Source organism: Bos indicus, chromosome 18 (assembly GCF_029378745.1).
Source record: "Bos indicus isolate NIAB-ARS_2022 breed Sahiwal x Tharparkar chromosome 18, NIAB-ARS_B.indTharparkar_mat_pri_1.0, whole genome shotgun sequence".
Taxonomy (NCBI): domain Eukaryota; kingdom Metazoa; phylum Chordata; class Mammalia; order Artiodactyla; family Bovidae; genus Bos; species Bos indicus.
The window spans coordinates 63936998-63954133 of record NC_091777.1 but is presented as its reverse complement, the minus strand read 5'-3'; the positions used below and the strand labels follow the sequence as shown (position 1 = coordinate 63954133).

The following is a 17136-nucleotide window of genomic DNA, read 5'->3' as shown; positions in this document are numbered from 1 at the left end:
GAGAGTGGGTGTCCTTACCTTGTCCCAGAGTTCTAGAAAGGCTTTCCACTTGTTACCTCTGAGGACTGTGTTGACTGTGTGCTTGTCATAAGTCGGTTTTATTACGTTGAGATGTCTTCCCTCTGTACTCACTTTGGCGACACCTTTTATGATGAATGGATGTTGCATTTTATCAGTGCTTTCTCTGAACCTGTTAAGACGAGCATGTTGTTTTGTCTTTTCTCTTGTTAATGTGGTGACTTACATTGATCGATTTGCACATGTTGAATTATCCTTGTGACTCTGGTATGAATCCAAGTTGATCATGGCGTGTGATTCTTTTTGTGTGTTGTTGAATTCGGTTAGCTAATATTTTGTTGCCCATTTTGCGTTTATGTTCATAAAGCGCTCTGTTCTGTAACTTCTTTTTTGGTTGTGTCTTTGTCTGGTTTAGGTATCGGCGTGACGGTGGCTCATAGAAGGACTTTGGGAGTGTTTCGTCCTCTTCAGTCTCCTGGGAGAGTGTGAAGAGGGTCATATAAGTTCCTCTTTGTCAGTTTGGTAGAAGTCCTCCGTGAAGCCATCCAGTTCTGGCCTCTGGTTTGCATGGAGTTTCAATTGGTGTTATTACAGATTCTGTGTCGCTTCCATTGGCCGGTCTGTTCAGGCTGTCTGGGTCTTCTTGCCTCCGTTCTGGTGGGCTGTGTGTCTCTAGAGACTCGTGCATGTCTTCCAGGTTTGCTGTCGGATGGCTGAGCACACCGTGGTTCTTAGTACTCTCTTATAAACTTTTGTATCTCTGAGGTATCATTTTTTAAAAAATTTATTAGTTTTGGCTGTGCTGGACTTCCCTGGTGGCTCAGATGGTAAAGAATCTGCCTGCTACTTGGGAAACCTGAGTTTGATCCCTTGGTGGGGAAGATCCCCTGGAGGAGGGCAATGCAACCCACTCCAGTAAGAGAATCTCATGGACACAGGAGCCTGGTGGCCTCAGTCCATGTGGTCGCACAGAGTCAGACACGCCTGAGGGACAGATGGTGCTGGGTCTTCCTCGCTGCCTAGAGGAGCCTGGTGGGCTACAGTCCATGCGGTCACAGAGTCAGACAGGCCTGAGCGACAGAGGATGGTGCTGGGTCTTCCTCGCTGCCCAGGGCCTTTCCTCCCATTTAGCTGAGCACAGGAGGGTTTTCCCTTCTCTGCGGTGCCTGGGCTCCTCGCTTTGGTGACGTGTCTTGTCGCAGGGCACGGCTTTGGGCCCGCGGGCTCAGCATTTGCAGCCTGAGCGGGATCTTCTCGCAGCAGGGATGGAACCCGCGTCCCCTGCGTTGGCGGCTGGATTCTTATCCGCCAAGCCACCAGGGAAACCCGGTAGCAGCTCTTGTTCCTCCCGTCTCAGTTCTTATTTTGTGTATTGAGTCCCACGTTGTTGCCTTTTGAATTTGATGTGATGCACTGGACTCCTACGGTCGTGTTTCACTTATTCACCATCATGCTTGAAAACTGACCTGTGTTCCTGTAGCAGTCCAGCTTTGTGCATTTTTTGTATAAAATTCTGTCGCATATATACACACCAAACCATTCATTTTGGTGAAAGTGATTTCTGTAACTTTTTCTACTGTGAACAACCCACGTGTCCTTTTTCTCCTTGTACACGCATGGCTGTGCACGCATCTTCCTCTGGGTTATACAACTGTGGGCCAGCGCTGTGTCTCTTCCCTTTAACTGAGAGTTGCTGTCGACTCTCCAGATTGACCACGGTGATGAGTACCCCTGCCCGTGATGTGCTGGGATTCGTCAGAGTCAGCCTTGTCTCCTCCATGGTTTTCTCTTTCCCTCTCTTACAGATGAACTAGGAGGTGGGCATCTCATTTCAGGGTCCCTGGGGCATAAAACTGAGGTGGAGATGATCCTATGTGATTGTAATGAGAAGGACACATCTGTGCCCATGGGGCCATCAGTGGGGGCTGGCTGCACCAGACTCGGCCTGTAGGAAAGTCCACCTGCTCCTTCCTTCCCACCCGGCCTTCAGCGCGTTCACCCAGGCTCCTTGAGGTTGGCCACAGAGTGCGTTGGCCCCAAAGAGACACACAGTTCACACTGGGCCCTTTAAGCATTTATTGCCTGATGATTTTGTCTATGCTGGGTCTGTGTTGCTGCGGGGGTGTGTCTGGTTATGTGAGTGGGGCTGTTCCCTCGCTTTGGTGTCTGGGCTTCTGCAGCACTGGCGTCTCTGGTGGTGTGCGGGCTCCAGGACGTGCCAGCCTCTGTCGCTGCGGCTCATGGATTCAGTTGCTCCCTGGCGTGTGGGGTCTTCAGGATCACGGATTGAACCCGTGTCTCTTGCATTGGCTGGCAGATTCTTCACCACCAGGGAAACCCCATATCAGGGCTCTTTACAAAACGATATATTCCTGAGCTCATTTACCAGTGTAGCCCTGATGGTCACTTCAAACGCCAGGGTGTCCCTTCACACTGACAGTGTTTCTGGAGAGACTACAGCGGGTGTCCTCAGACAAGGAGGAGGGGCATGCAGGGTCCAGAGGGGGCTCAGGGAAGAGTTTAGGATCCAACTGTTCCAAACAGGGCCCCATTTAACCCATTTATTCAGTTACTTTAACAGCATTCTGTTTCTGAGAAGAGATGGACGTCATTGCGCACACCAGAGACGGCGGGCATGAACAATGAGGCTCACGTCCTCCATGTGAGTGGACAGAGCCTGCGGGCATGCAGGGTGAGGACCCACCCCTGCCATGTGGGATGCGCCTCGGGCCAGGGGTGAGAGCAGCCGGGAGCCGGGGCATCCTCCCCAGGAGGGAGGGGCCCGGTGAGCAGAGGCCGACCCGCCTGGGCCTCCTCCCACCCTGCGGCTCATCTCTCCCCCAGGGTCAGAGGCTCATCCAGAAGCTCCTACACCAGAAGCTCGCGTCCCAGGCTCCTGCACTCTGGGCTGTGTTGGGTCCCGTTGCTCAGCTCCGGCTGCGTCTCGGGCTCCTCCGTGGTCGTGCCGAGCCTGGCAGAGAAGGATCCCGAGGAGCAGCAGGACCGAAGCTGCGAGGCCCATCCGGGTGAGATTCTGCACCGTGTAGTCTGGGGTGAGGGTGCACAGGTCAGCGCCGGCCCCGTTACCCACTGTGTGTGCCCAGGGCACCCGCCTCCCGTGAGAAGACACGGCCCCGAGCCCAACCTGACAGGGACGCTGTCCTTGTTCACACTCGCTGGTCTGACAGCGGTGCTGGGGGAGGGTATCAGCCGAGCCCGAGTGTCTTGAAGGGAGGCTGTGGGTGGGCCGTGTCCTCCTCGGGAGACTCCTGGGGTCTCTCTATCTTACTGTCTCAGTCGTTCCTGTCAGGACCCTGAGCTGAAGGAGCTCGGACAGCACAGGGTGGGGTGGGGCCCTCCCCTGAGCAGTGGTCTGTGGGGTCCCGGGGTGGGGCCCGCCCCTGAGTGGTGTTTGCAGGGTCCTGGGGTGGGACCCCGCCCCTGATCAGTGGTCTGTGGGGTCCCGGGGTGGGACCCAACCGTGGCTCCCACGTATCCACCTCCCCCTACAGACACTCACTCAGCCCTCTGTGTCTGCCAGCTGGACTCTGCCCGCGGGAGGAGGTGATCCCTGTAGCCTCCGGGGGCAGGATGTGGTGGGGGCGGACCTGCTTCTCCACAGACTGAACCCCATCCAGCAGCCTCAGGCCCCTGCAGCCTGTGGCTCTGGCGCCATCTCTGCCTGACTCCCCGCCGCCCCTTGACGATCTGAGGGGCCTTGTCCTCCCAGAGAATGTTAAAATGCCCTGGGGTGGGCTGTCTCCCCTAAGCAGAGAGCCCCGAGACTCCCCAGGTTCGGATCTGGGTCTGTGGCTGGGAGACTGGGTCCTGGGAATGAGCCCAGGAAGGCTTATGCCGGGCTGACCCGGGGACCCCACCTCACCAACCTCTGCCCTGCACAGCCCTGTGGCCTGCCCTAGACCCTCCCACTGCCCACCTGCCCCTCCGAGACCCCAGTGTGGGAGGAAGGGACGGGGCGCGAGCTCCGGGGCCCTCCCTCAGCGCCCCCTCCTCCACCACCGCCCTGCGCTCCCAGGGCAGAGCCCCGAGCTGCTGAGTGAGACGGACAGACTGGGCCTCACCTGAGACCACGAGCGCCAGGGGCTCACTGGGCTGTGACAGCAGGTAGGGGTCTGTGCTGAGTGAGCCGTAGCACCTGTAGGTGCCCCCGTGGGCTGAGGTCACAGGGCTCAAGGAGAACTCGGCCTGGTACCGCCCGGCTTGGTCCTTGGAGCGCAGACGCTGGGTTGTAGGGACCACTTCCCCCGTGGACCCCCTCTCCCGGCCCGGCCCCAGGCCTCGCCGCGTCTCAGTCTGTCTGTCTGTCCTGTGAGCCCCATGCTCTTCTCCCCAGCCTCTCACAGGGGCTCCCCTGGGAGCAGAGACCCCAGTACGTTGTCTTGTCTGCACAAATGTATGGGGTCAGGACGGGATTCCTCACCTGAGACCAGGAGCTCCAGGGGGTCGCTGGGGGCTGACCACACCCGGGGGGTGTCCCTGTAAAAGCCGTAGCATCTGAACGTCCACCCATGCCCGGGGGTCACGGGGCCCACGGGGAACAGGGCCTGGGTCTGCCCGTCGAGCATTCGCTGTCCATCCAGGGCCCGAGAGGACTCGTCTTCTCCTTCCTTGGTTAGAAGGAATCTGTTAAATCCCCGACGGGAGCCACACTGGAGGGTCACATTCCCTCCCGACATCACTACAGGGCTCGGCAGGGCTGAGAGGCTGGGTTTGCCGTAGGGTCCTAGGAGAGAAGGAGGCAGCTGGTTCCGTGGGGCCCCCACCCTCGCCTCCCCTCCCCTCCCCAGGGCTGGGCTGTGAGAGGGACAGCCCCTGAGAGCAGATGCCCTCCCGAGGGCAGAGCCCGAGGCCCCCGAGAGTCCCTCACCTGTCACCACCAGCTCCAGGGGGTCACTGCGCTCTGACCAGCCAGTGGGGGTGCTGTAGTAGCACTTATAGCTCCCTGCGTGGTCCTCTCTCATGTATTGGATGGAGAACCTGGCCTTGTCCCCGGGACCTGGGGGTTTCTGTCTGTCCCAGAAAACTGAGTTTCCCTCTTTATCCAGATGGAACTCCTGGGCCCCCGGGGGACCCTGACACCAGATGATCACGGGGCTCCCCCAGGAGACCACAGAGCCTGGCTCAGCCCAGATGGTGGGTTTGGGGAGGGTCCCTGGAAGGAAATCAGAGGCGGGCTCACCAGGCATCTCCCCCAGGTGCCGGCTCTCAGCCCAGGCCTCCCAGACTCCCCCTCCGTGAGCCCCGAGCTGCCCTCCCCATGCCCACGGCCTGGGGGTGACCTTGTCCCCACGAGAGGAGGGAGCTGGGCCCTGGGACAGACTCACCGGCCTGCACCTGGTTCCTCAGGCCCACACTCAGCCCTGGAAGAGAGCGCCCTGTGAGAGGTGTGCCCTCAGCCCTGAGCAGCGGCTCTCCACCCCGGGAGTCTCCTGGGCCCTGGGGTCCCCTGATGGAGCAGGCTGTCTGGAGGTCCCTCCAGACCAGGGCTCCCCCTGCCCCTCCCATCTCACCAAGGCAGAGCAGAGCAGGGAGCGCGGGGGCCATGGCGTCTCTTCCCTGCGGTCCAGGCTGTGAGGATGGAAGAGACCTGGGTGTCCTCCGGACAGACAGACCACAGGGTGTGTCCTCTCCGGGACTGGGGCTTCCTGTCACGTGGCTGTCACATCAGTGTCCCCACAGGAAGGGGAACAGCCTCTTCTTGAAAGCCGGGCGTTGTTCCTGTGACAGTCCCAGTGTGTTCCTGAGACACCCGTTTCAGGTGTGGTCAAGCAGGGCATGTCCTTCCCTCTGAGAGCCTCCCCTCGGGGTCTGCTTCCTCCTCTGCCCGCCCATCAGCAGGTCCCCGGGGGTCCTCTCCATGGACAGGGTCTGCAGGCGCTGGAGATGCTTTGGGGAGGATGCTGTCTCTTGCTGCCCACAGGGCTCAGATACCCAGAGACACACTTTTTTTTTAAATTGCTGGATCATTACTTTACAATATGGTGCTGGTTCTGCCATACATCAGCATGGATCGGCCGTGTGTGTCACATGCCCTCCCTCTAGAACCTCCCTCCCCTCTGGGTTGTACAGAGCCCTGTGTGAGCTCACTGAGTCACAGGGCACATTCCCGCGTGGTCTGTTTTACACGCGCTGGTGTGCGCATTTCCATGCTACTCTCTCCATTCGTCCCACCCTCTCCTTCCCCTCTGTGTCCACAAATCTGCTCTTTATGAGGGACAAACGATCAGAGTGTCCCTGGGCTCAGTGGAGTCCATGTGGCTGAGAGCCCAGAGGAGGCTTCAGGGAATAAGGAAGGAAACTGACTCCTCCACTGCCCCGGGGTGTGGGTTTCCCCCATGGCAGCCCCCTTCGGGGCGTCTCTCTGTATCGCATCACCGTCCAGCCCACCTTCCTTGGAACAAGCCCCTGGGTGCTTCCTGCCTCCTCAGGACCCTGGGGTCCTTGGGCACAGTCTCCTCCCAGTCTTGTCGTCACCTGCAAGCTTTAGGGGGTATTGATTGGGGTCAGAGCTCTCACTCTGTTGGAAAACAGATGCTCCTGTAAATGTGTGCCTGCTTCTCATGTACCTGGGGCGGTGGTGCCCTTTCTCTGCGCCTGAGGTTCCTTCTCTGCCTGTTGTCCCGACCCCAGCCCTCAGAGGGGCTGCAGGCTCTTGCTGCTGTCATCATGGTCAATTTCCAGACAAGGTGACAGCAGGAGAGGGTGGACGTGAAGGGCTGCGGGCTGAGACTGCACCGAAGGGGGTGAGTGTGGTACCCACCCAGAGCCTCCTCTCCTTCTAACACTGAGACGTGCTTGGAGAGTGTTTCTGAAACATGTAGCCACAGACAAGGGCAGAAAGAAAGTTCCCCAAATGGAGGGGAACCACAGCAAAGCATGAGAGGTCGGGGTGTGGCCCCGGCAGCAGGGATCATCTCGGGGTCAGAGTAAGGTTTCCACCCATGTGGACACACAGAGGGAACCATGGTCACAGAAAAATAAAGGGAGGCAAGCATGTGGATTATTTTGTCGAACAGGTGGTCACTGAAAAGAGGTGAAAATTTTCGACGTGAACAATACAGTAGATTCAACACGTTAAAAAGTCATGCAGCCAAGAAGGCAGCTAAGCGACCACGTATGAAGTCGGAGCATAGCATTGAGGAAATGGTCCAGAGTGCAACACAGAGTGCAGACAGGGAGATTCAGGAGAGGCGGGCCTGTGCTGAGGGCCAGTGTGGTATCTGTCGTAAGTGTCAGACGGGAAGATGCTCCCGACAGACAGCAACGGCTGAGGAAGCAAATAACGGAGCCTCCTTTACTGATGAGAACCGACCTGCGAAGGGCTGGGACTCATGCATGTGCACGTGACACCTGAGGGCCGCCCTGCTGGGCTCCTGACTGAGACTCGGTGCTCATACTTAGGGGCCTGGGCGGGATCAGCGGCCAGGGATCCAGACACCGCACACTTGAGCTAAAGACCACACACCCTGCAACGGAGAGCCTGTGTGGCGCAGCGACGTCAACAATAGGTTAATTAACTACATATTTGTAAAAATAAATGGAAGTAACATCTGTATCTTGACCTTTCATAGTAAACTGAGAAACTGCAGGTTAAATTTAAAAATTATTTCGCGCTGAATTATACAATTTGAAACAGTTAATTCTCTTTTAAGTAAATTTCAAATAAAAAAAGGAAAATCAAGGCGGACTGGACTGAGGCCCTAAAAATGTCCTGAAACTACTTCCTGTGGAAAACGGAGATTATCAAGAGAATGACCAGCCCACAGGGAGCAGACTGCCCCCTACCAAAAGGGGGCGCTAAAGGATACTGGAGCCATGCCGTCAGGGAATTAACCAGGAAGAGTTCCCCTGAGTCGGAGTACTTGCAAGGGGCAGAAGTGAGAGCTTCATGCAGAGCACATCCCCAGCTTCCAGGAGGTTCAGCCTCCCGGTGTGGGCCGTGCCTCAGCCTCAACCCGCCAGGTCCTGAGACAGGAGGTGGGCTCTGGGGGCATGGGGCCCTTAACCTTCACAAGCGTTTTCCTCTCCTAGTACTTGAGTCACACGCTGGATTCCAAATAGAGTGTTCTCAAGCAACTTGTTAAAAAGAGAATGACGGTGAGAGAAGGCATTTCCAGAGGTGCAAGTTCTTAGATACTGACTGTTTTCACACAGAAAGGGATACTAAGAGATGGCAGAGAGACAGTGAGATGCAACAGAGAGGAACGCATGGCCAAAAATGAGCTTTGGAAAAGTACACACACTTGCACGCACAAACACACCCGCACGTGTGAATGGACAGAGCCGTGCGCATGCCACACACGTGTATATGAGTACCCAGAGTTCAGGTGAAGCACCGTTAGAACTTTGTCTTTTGTAAAGGAGGAGGAGAATGTGTAGGGGTTCAGAAATAAAAATGTAAATACGTATTTTAAGCATGAGAGCAAGTGCCTAAAATGAGCAATGGAATAACTCCCAATGTGCCTGGTGTAATTAAATGAAAGAAAACCTTTTCAACTTTACTGTGGTATAATTGACAAAATTGATGCTGTAAAGAGCAATATTGCATAGGAACCTGGAATGTTAGGTCCATGAATCAAGGCAAATTGGAAGTGGTCAAATAGGAGATGGCAAGAGTGAACGTCGACTTTCTGGGAATCGGCGAACTAAAGGGGACGGGTCATCTAACTCAGATGACCATTATATCTACTACTATGGGCAGGAATCCCTTAGAAGAAATGGAGTAGCCATCATGATCAACAAGAGAGTCCGAAATGCAGTACTAGGATGCAATCTCAAAATTGACAGAATCTCTGTTCGTTTCCAAGGCAAACCATTCAGTATCACAGGAATCCAAGTCTGTGTCCCAACCAGTAATGCTGAAGAAGCTGAACGATTCTATGAAGACCTTCAAGATCTTTTAGGACTAACACCCCCCAAAATATGTCCTTTTCATTATAGGGGACTGGAATGCAAATATAGGATGTCAAGAAACTCCTGGAGTAACAGGCAAATTTGGCCTTGGAGTACGGAATGAAGCAGGGCAAAGGCTAATAGAGTGTTGCCAAGAGAACGCACTGGTCTAGCAAACACCCTCTTCCGACAACACAAGAGAAGACTCTACACATGGACATCACCAGATGGTCAACACCAAAATCAGATTGATTATATTCTTCACAGCCAAAGATGGAGAAGCTCTATACAGTCAGTAAAAACATGACCAGGAGCTGACTGTGGCTCAGATCATGAACTCCTTATTACCAAATTCAGACTTAAATTGAAGAAAGTAGGGAAAACCACTAGACCATTCAGGTATGACCTAAATCAAATCCCTTATGATTATACAGTGGAAGTGAGAAATAGATTTAAGGGACTAGATCTGATAGAGTGCCTGATGAATTCTGGATGGAGGTTTGTGACTTTGTACAGGAGCAGGGATCAAGACTATCCCCATGGAAAAGAAATGCAAAAATGGCTGTCTGAGGAGGCCTTACATATAGCTGTGAAAAGAAGAGAAGCGAAAAGCAAAGGAGAAAAGGAAAGATATTGCCATCTGAATGCAAAGTTCCAAGAATAGCAAGGAGATCTAAAAAAGCTTCCCTCAGCAGTCAGTGCAAACAAATAGAGGAAAAGAACAGAATGGGAAAGACTAGAGATCTCTTCAAGAAAATGAGAGATACCAAGGGAACATTTCATGCAAAGATGGGCACAATAAAGGACAGAAATGGTATGGACCTAACAGAAGCAGAAGATATTAAGAGGTGGCAAGAATACACAGAAGAACTGTACAAAACAGATCTTCATGACCCAGATAATCACAGTGGTGTGATCACTCACCTAGAGCCACACATCCTGGAATGTGAAGTCAAGTGGGCCTTAGGAAGCATCACTTTGAATAAAGCTAGTGGAGATGATGGAATTCCAGTTGAGCTATTTCAAATTCTGAAAGATGAAAGATGATGCTGTGAAAGTGCTGCACTCGATATGCCAGCAAAGTTGGAAAACTCAGCAGTGGCCACAGGACTGGAAAAGGTCAGTTTTCATTCCAATCCCAAAGAAAGGCAATGCCAAAGAATGCTCAAACTCCCGCACAATTGCACTCATCTCACACGCTAGTAAAGTAGTCCTCCAAATTCTCCAAGCCAGGCTTCAAAGGACGTGAACTGTGAACTTCCAGATGTTCAAGCTGGTTTTAGAAAAGGCAGAGAAACCAGAGATCAAATCGCTGCAACTGGAGAAAAGCCCACACAGCGACAATGAATAAATAAACAAACATAAAAAATAGATTTCTAGTGCAGGTTTTAAAAGATGCTTTGATAAATGATAGGAAATTCCCTTCTACTTACGACTTTTTCATTATAAATTGGTGGTGTATTTTATCAGAAAACTTTTCATCTGTTATCATGATGTTTTAAAATTTCTTCTTTTAATATTTGAATTGTATTGATGGATTTTTGTGGATGAAACCAACCACACATTCTTGAAAAAAAATACGTGCATGTGCGTGATATGTGTTCCATTTTATTTACTGATGAATCCTCTTTGTGAATGTTTGTTTAGGAAAACAAACCAGGGAAAAAGAGCTTCCTGAGATTTTCCCATTTTGTAGTTTCCGTGTCACCGTTTGGTCTCAGCTTTCTCTGGCGCAGTGAAATGTTTTGTGGAGTGTGCCCTTCCTTCCTTCTCCCCTCTCTGCGTAAGCTGGTGTAAGCTCGGTAGGTGTGTGTACGAGTGTGTGTTTCATGAGTGCCCACGTGTTCAGATGTATTCACCTGTGAAACTCTCTGGACTCAGAGTTCACTTTAACATATAGGAGAATTCAGATTTTCTGTTTATCCTTATGTCCATAATTTTGATAAATTTTATTTTTGAGGCTTTTGGTCTGTGTCATCTACATTTTCTACTACAATAGCATAAAACTGTCCTTCGATGAAGCTTTTACCTTTCTAAAGTCTGAAGGACCTGCCGTCGTGTCCTGATGGCGGTAAAGCAACACCTTCTCTCTTTCTGACTTGGTCCTTGTGCCTAGCATGTGTGAGTGTGGTCCACGCCCTCAGGGACGAAGCTTTCTGGCTTTTCTGATTTTCCTCTCCTTGTTTGTCCTCAGTGGTAGCTACCCCTGTCATTGTTGTTTCCCTGTTCCTCCCTTCGTTTGGAGTAAAGTGCTGATCTTTTTCAAAATCACTGATAATTGAGACTCTGTTGCCTTCTTTATAAAATATGAGGATATTAATTATCTTTTTTAAGGAAACTGAAACATGCCTTTCAGTTTTTTAGTGATCTGTTTATTTGTGGCTGTGCTGGGTCTTCCCTGCTTCGTGTGGGCCCTCTCTGATTGCAGCGAGTGGAGGCTGCTGCCTGGCTGTGCACGGACTGCTCACACTCGGGCTTCTCTCGAGGAACACCAGAGCTTCAGAGGAAGCTCTGGGCACCAGGGCTTCGGCAGCTGCAGCGCCCCTAGGCTCAGCTGTCCAGCAGCAAGTGGATCAGACCCATGTCCCATGCATTGGTTGGCAGACTCTTAACCGCTGGGCCACCGGGGGTCCAGGATGCTGTTTTTGAGCGTAGAACCAGTTGACCCAAAAGGGTCCCCGGGGCTCCTGGTGGTCTGTTAGGAGCCCAGGGACTGCTGCTGGTGGTTAGGTGGTGTCCATTGCTGGCAGCTCACGTGCCTCCTGGGGTCTGAGATCTGTCCCGGGAGCCTGGGGTCGGGTCCTTCCTGGGCTAGCGAATGGCGAGAGCAGCGTAGTCACTGGCCTCTGCTGGGGGCTCCCCTGACGGGGGAGCCGGGGGTGGGGCCGTCCCCCTTCTGACGATCGAGTGGTTCAGCTGGGCGTAGGTCACGTCCTGGGGGGCTTCAGATGTGGCAGCCTGCGGGGGGGAAGGTGTGTGAGATGGGGCGCCTGGGGGCCTGGAGAGGAGGGACCCATCTGCTGTGCATCTGTCCATCCTTCCCGGAATCCCCCGGACCGGGAGGACAGGGGGTGCCTCCCGCCTTAGTGATCTCGGGGGCTCACAGGGCGCCCGTCCCCTCCTGGGGGCCTGCCTCCTGCCTGTTGTGCTGGAGGGAGCCAGTGAGGCAGGACAGGCGCCTCCTGGGTCCGCCGCCCTCGGGTCAGGTCAGCTCTTTCTCCTGATGGAAACTCCAGGGGCCTCCTGACGCCCGGGAGCCTCGGAGTGCTTTGTGCGGCCCTGCTTTCTGTCTGAGCCCGGACCTCTTGCTCATCTGGCCTGGCACACAGCCATCTTCCTGCTAAAGTGCGTCCCTCCTGCCTCAGGACCTTCCTCCCGAGTCTGCCTGCCCCAAGCGCCCAGTGCCGTCTCTTGATTTACTTTCCTCATCAGCACCTTGCATTCTGGGACTCCGCCAGCTTGTTGGCGTGGGGCCCCTCTCACCACGAGCTGAGCGCCTGCCGTACCTGCAGGGCCTGGGGGGTGGCGCCCGCTCTCCCGCACCCTTTGCTGGGGGTGAAGGAGAGGAGCCTGGGCCATGTGGGCCATCCACTGATGCACGCATCCTCATGAGACCTGGGGCTGCACCCCTACACCATAAGGTCAGCCAGAGGACATGGCGCCCTGAAGGAGGGGCCGTGAGGTCACAGTGCAAGGGGAGGGTGGGGTCACATCAGGACCCAGGGAGCCGGGAAGGAGGGGTGGGGTGGGCGTGGCTGGAGCTGGGGTGTGAGCACAGCGGGGCATCTGCTGGGCTGAGTTTGGCAGAAGGAGGTCTGTGGTGGCCAGACGGGAGCAAGGGTCTCACCCGATGGTCCAGCTGTAGCCCCACCTCAGAGTGTGTGTCGCTCACGGCAGCATCTGCAGCAGAGCAGGGGGCACCGCTAGGTAGGGTTCGGAGAGCCTCAGGGCTGGAGCCCCCACCCTGCACCCTGGGGGGGGGGTGCTGTGTAGTCTCCCACCCTTCTGAGCATCCCCCCCACGGCCTCCAGAGGTCTCTGTCCCCCCCCACCCTGCACCCGAAAGTGCTGTGTGGGGTTTCAGTCCCCAGCCCCAGTCCCCCATCCTTCTGAGCATCCCCCCCACTGCCTCCAGAAGTCTCTGTGCCCTCCCGTGGGCCGCCACCTCTCCTGCTCACAGATGGCCTGGTCCTGGGCGCCTGTGGCTGGGCTGGAGCTGAGGAGGAGACACTGTGTCAGGGGGAGAAGGTGGGGTGCTGTGGGTGGGGGGCTCTGGGGGTGTTGGGGCGGGAGTTACCTGCTCTGCGGGCCCCTGTCCTCAGGCCCTGGGTCTGCTGCCCCTGTCGGAGGTTGGAAATCAGCCTCAGCCTGGGCTGGGTCTCGGGACAGAGGCTCGGCCCCGGGGACATGGTGCCCCCGCCCTCCACGTGGGATTCAGGAGGAGAGAAGGCAGCCTGGGTTCGTGGTGCATGTCAGTTCGTGACATTGAGAAGGAGGGGAATGGCTTAAATGAGTGCACGTGGGCTGACCGTGGGTGTTTTTTTCCACTAGATTTTCAGATTTGAGATTCTGGAAAATTTTTTAATGAAATATCGTTGATTTGTAATATATTAGTTTCAGGCATACAACATATGATTCAATGTTTTTATAGGTTATACTCCATTTAAAGTTATTACGAAATAATTGCTACATTCCCTGTGCTATCCAGTGTATCCTTCTTGCTTATTTCATACACAGTAGTCTGTGTCTCTAGTCCACACCCCTCATCTGCCCGATCCCCCCGGTAACCATTAGTTATTTTTCTGTATCAAGGACTCTGTTTCTGTTTTTCATATATGTTCCTTTGTATTATTTTCCAGATTCAGTATGTACCAATGCTATCATAAAGCGTTTATGTTCCTCCGAGTTATTTCAGCAAGCGTAATACTCTCTAGGTTCATGTATGCTGTTGCAAATGGCAGAGTTTCCTTCTTTTTTATGGCTGAGTAATATTCCATTGTATGTATATGTGGGCATATACACACACACACACACACACACACACCACATTTTCTCTGTTCATTCATCTGTGCTGGACAGTTGGGTTGGTCACATATCTTGGCTATTGTAAATTGGCTACATGAATATTGGAATGTTTGTATCTTCTCAAATTAGTGTTTTCATTTTATTGAAACATATACCCAGCAGTGGATTTGCTGGATCATATGATAATTCTGCTTTTCGTTTTTAAGGAACCTCCATATGGTGGGAAAACATTTTTTAAACTGACTGTTCCCATGTCCTTGGTTTCCCTCTGTCTGATGCCCTAAGGCCTCCAGGGGTCCGAGTCACCCCGTTCCCTACTCACGTGACTTCCTGCATCTGTCCTGACCCCGGTGTTGGAGGAAGAGAAAGAGGAGGACGAGGAGCAGCAGGATGAAGGTCACCGAGACCCCAATGAGGACACTCAGGTACCACGTGAGGCCTGGGGCACCAGAGACGCCTGAGTGAGCCAGGGGTGCCGTTTAGCTAGGCACCTGCTGTGTGAGGACTGGTGCTGGGGTCTGTGCGTCCACATCCAGCCCACCCGACCCATTTGCAGACGAGGAGACTGAGGCCCAGAGAGGGAGATCACGGGCCCTGGTGACCCAGCCTGGAGGTGGCAGAGCCGGGACTGGAACCAGGGCCGTGGGCACCCTGAGCTCCTCCTGAGCTGGCCCCCAGGAGGACACTAGCTTCCTGCTCTGGGGGGCCCTCACCTGCAGGGGGCTGTCCGAGGGTCTCAGCTGGAGCTGAGGGTCCTCCCTTGTCCCCTCCCCTCCCCCACCGCAGCGGGGGCGGGGGGAGGGGCAGGCTGCACGGAGGGGCTTCTGGGTCCTCCCCTCCCTCCCCACACGCTGCAGTAGATGGGACAGGCCCCCCACAGTCACCTCCTCGGGGGCTCCCTGTGCTCCTTGTCCGATGCAGGGTCACACCCAGGTCAGAACTGAGGAAATCTAAGATCTGGGGCACGGGTCTCTCCTTTTACACCGGGAGAAGCTGAGGCCCGCACGGGGGTGTCGTGACGGTGAGGGAGTCCACATCAGTGTCTCCAGAGACGCCTGAACCGGGGGCATAACTCAGCCCTGCTCGGCCCCAGACTCGCCACCACCTCGCCAAGAGCCTGCTCCCCTTTCTGCAGTTTCTGACTCCACTGAGGGGTGGAGCTGATGGAATGGATGCCTGGTGGCCGCTGGGGGTCAGGAAAAGGGTGGGGGTGGGGCCGCCTCCCCCTCCCCAGCCCTGCTCCCCCAGCCTTGGCCCCCCGACCCCTAGCCGTTCACCGGGCAGCCCAGAGCCCCTGCAGTCTGTGTTGATGATCTGAGGGGGTATTAGATCCTCCAGCTCCCACACCGCCCTGGGCTGGGCTGTCTCCCCTGAGCATAGAGCCCTGACAGTCCATAGGTTCAAATCTGCGTCTGTGGCTGGGAGAATGGGACCTTGGGAGGTTGAGCCCAGGAAGAGGTGCCCTGGGCTCACCCAGGGTCCCCATCTCACTCCCCTCTGCCCTGCACGGCCCTGTGGCCTCCCGAAGACCCTCGCACTGCCCACCTGCCCCTCCGGGACCCCAGTGCGGGAGAAAGGGGCGGGGTGCGGGCTGCGAGGCCCCTCCCTCAGGGGGCCCCTCCCTCAGCGCCCCCTCCTCCACCACCGTCCTGCGCTCCCAGGGCAGAGCCCCGAGCTGCTGAGTGACACGGACAGACTGGGCCTCACCTGAGACCACGAGCACCAGGGGCTCGCTGGGCTGTGACAGCAGGTAGGGGTCTGTGCTGAGTGAGCCGTAGCACCTGTAGGTGCCCCTGTGAGCTGAAGTCACAGGGCTCAAGGAGAACTCGGCCTGGTACCGCCCGTCTTGGTCCTGGGAGAGCAGACGCAGGGGGCGATGGGCTGTCCCCTCCTTGAACAGAAGGAAAGTCTCCGTCCTCTCTCCTGACTGACACAGCAGGGTCACATTCTCCCCGGGGGCCACCGTGGGGCCCGGCCGCACCGAGAGGGAGGGTCTGTCTCTGAGCCGTCCTGCAGAGAGGAAGGGGGTGCGGCCGCCGGCCCAGGTTCTGAGCGAGACTCTGTGGGCCTCTCTGGCCCCTCAGCGCAGTCTCTGTTTCTCAGAGTCTCTCCCCTCCCCGACCCCGTCTCTCTGTCCCTCCCGGGACCCCTCCCCCTGGTCCCAGCATCATCCCTGGGGCTCCCCCGTGGGGCCTGTGCAGAGTCTGGTCCCCGACTGACCCGCTGGCTCCTCTCCTGCCACCAGCAGCTCCAAGGGCTCACTGGGCGCCGACCACTCGGAGGAGAGGCCGTGTCCACCGTAGCATCTGTATCGGCCCCCTTGGACGGTGCTCACTGGGCCCAGGGGGAAGTCGGCCTGAGAGATCCCCTCCTGGGGCCTCCGGGCAGGGCGCTGGGGGAGGTCCTGTCTCCCCTCCTTGAACAGAGCAAATCTGGCGTAGCTGACATCAGAGCGGCACTGGAGGGTCAGGTTCTGTCCAGAGGTGATGACAGGGCCCTGCGAGGTCAGGAGGGAGGGCTTCCCAGACAGCCCTGGGGAGAGACACGCGTCGGTTGTAGGGACCGCTTCCCCATGAACCCCCCTCTCCCAGCACAGCCCCAGGCCTCGCCGTGTCTCAGTCTGTGTGTCTGTCCTGTGAGCCCCACGCTCCTCTCCCCACCCTCTCACAGGGGCTCCCCTGGGAGCAGAGACCCCGGTAAGTTGTCTTGTCTGCACAAATGTATGGGGTCAGGACGGGATTCCTCACCTGAGACCAGGAGCTCCAGGGGGTCGCTGGGGGCCGACCACACCTGGGGGGTGTCCCTGTAAAAGCCGTAGCATCTGAACATCCACCTGTGCCCGGGGGTCACAGGGCCCACGGAGAACAGGGCCTGGGTCTGCCAGTTGGGGGCTCGCTGTCCATCCAGGGTCCGAGAGGACTCATCTTCTCCTTCCTTGGTCAGAAGGAATCTGTTAAATCCCTGATGGGAGCCACACTGGAGGGTCATGCTCCCTCCCAAGGTCACCACAGGGCTCGGCAGGGCTGAGAGGCTGGGTTTGCTGTAGGATCCTAGGAGAGAAGGAGGCAGCTGGATCTGTGGGGTTCCCCCTTCCCCCCCCGCCCAGGGCTGGGCTGTGAGAGGGACACCCCCTGAGAGCAGACCCCCTCCTGAGGGCAGAGCCCGCAGCCCCCGAGAGTCC

The 17136-nt window shown here is 55.9% G+C and overlaps 3 protein-coding genes across 3 annotated transcripts in view; all 3 read right to left on the bottom strand.

Moving 5' to 3' along the window:
• The window catches only part of LOC109572041 (leukocyte immunoglobulin-like receptor subfamily B member 5), a gene marked incomplete in the record, with an annotated part of 242862 nt that overhangs the window by 44629 nt on the left and 181097 nt on the right, over nt 1-17136 (bottom strand). Inside the window, 3 exon segments of the mRNA XM_070771810.1 lie at nt 15663-15965; nt 16176-16487; nt 16703-17005. Of these exon segments, the coding sequence (XP_070627911.1) occupies nt 15663-15965; nt 16176-16487; nt 16703-17005 (918 nt within the window).
• On the bottom strand, nt 2081-5820 carry LOC139177235 (leukocyte immunoglobulin-like receptor subfamily A member 5). Its single transcript, XM_070771850.1, has 5 exons — nt 5550-5820; nt 5364-5399; nt 4907-5191; nt 4460-4762; nt 2081-3066 (listed from the first exon to the last, which is right to left on the bottom strand). The coding sequence occupies exons 1-5, from the start codon at nt 5581-5583 to the stop codon at nt 2873-2875; spliced, it is 852 nt and encodes a 283-aa protein (XP_070627951.1). The 5' UTR covers nt 5584-5820; the 3' UTR covers nt 2081-2872.
• The window catches only part of LOC109572067 (leukocyte immunoglobulin-like receptor subfamily B member 3), a 70940-nt gene continuing 65085 nt past the window's right edge, over nt 11282-17136 (bottom strand). Inside the window, exons 9-11 of the mRNA XM_070771817.1 lie at nt 13109-13146; nt 12779-12831; nt 11282-11889 (exon numbers count right to left, since the gene is read on the bottom strand). Coding sequence (XP_070627918.1) covers nt 11743-11889; nt 12779-12831; nt 13109-13146 — 238 coding nt within the window. The 3' untranslated portion in view covers nt 11282-11742. The remainder of the gene's footprint in view (nt 11890-12778; nt 12832-13108; nt 13147-17136) is intronic.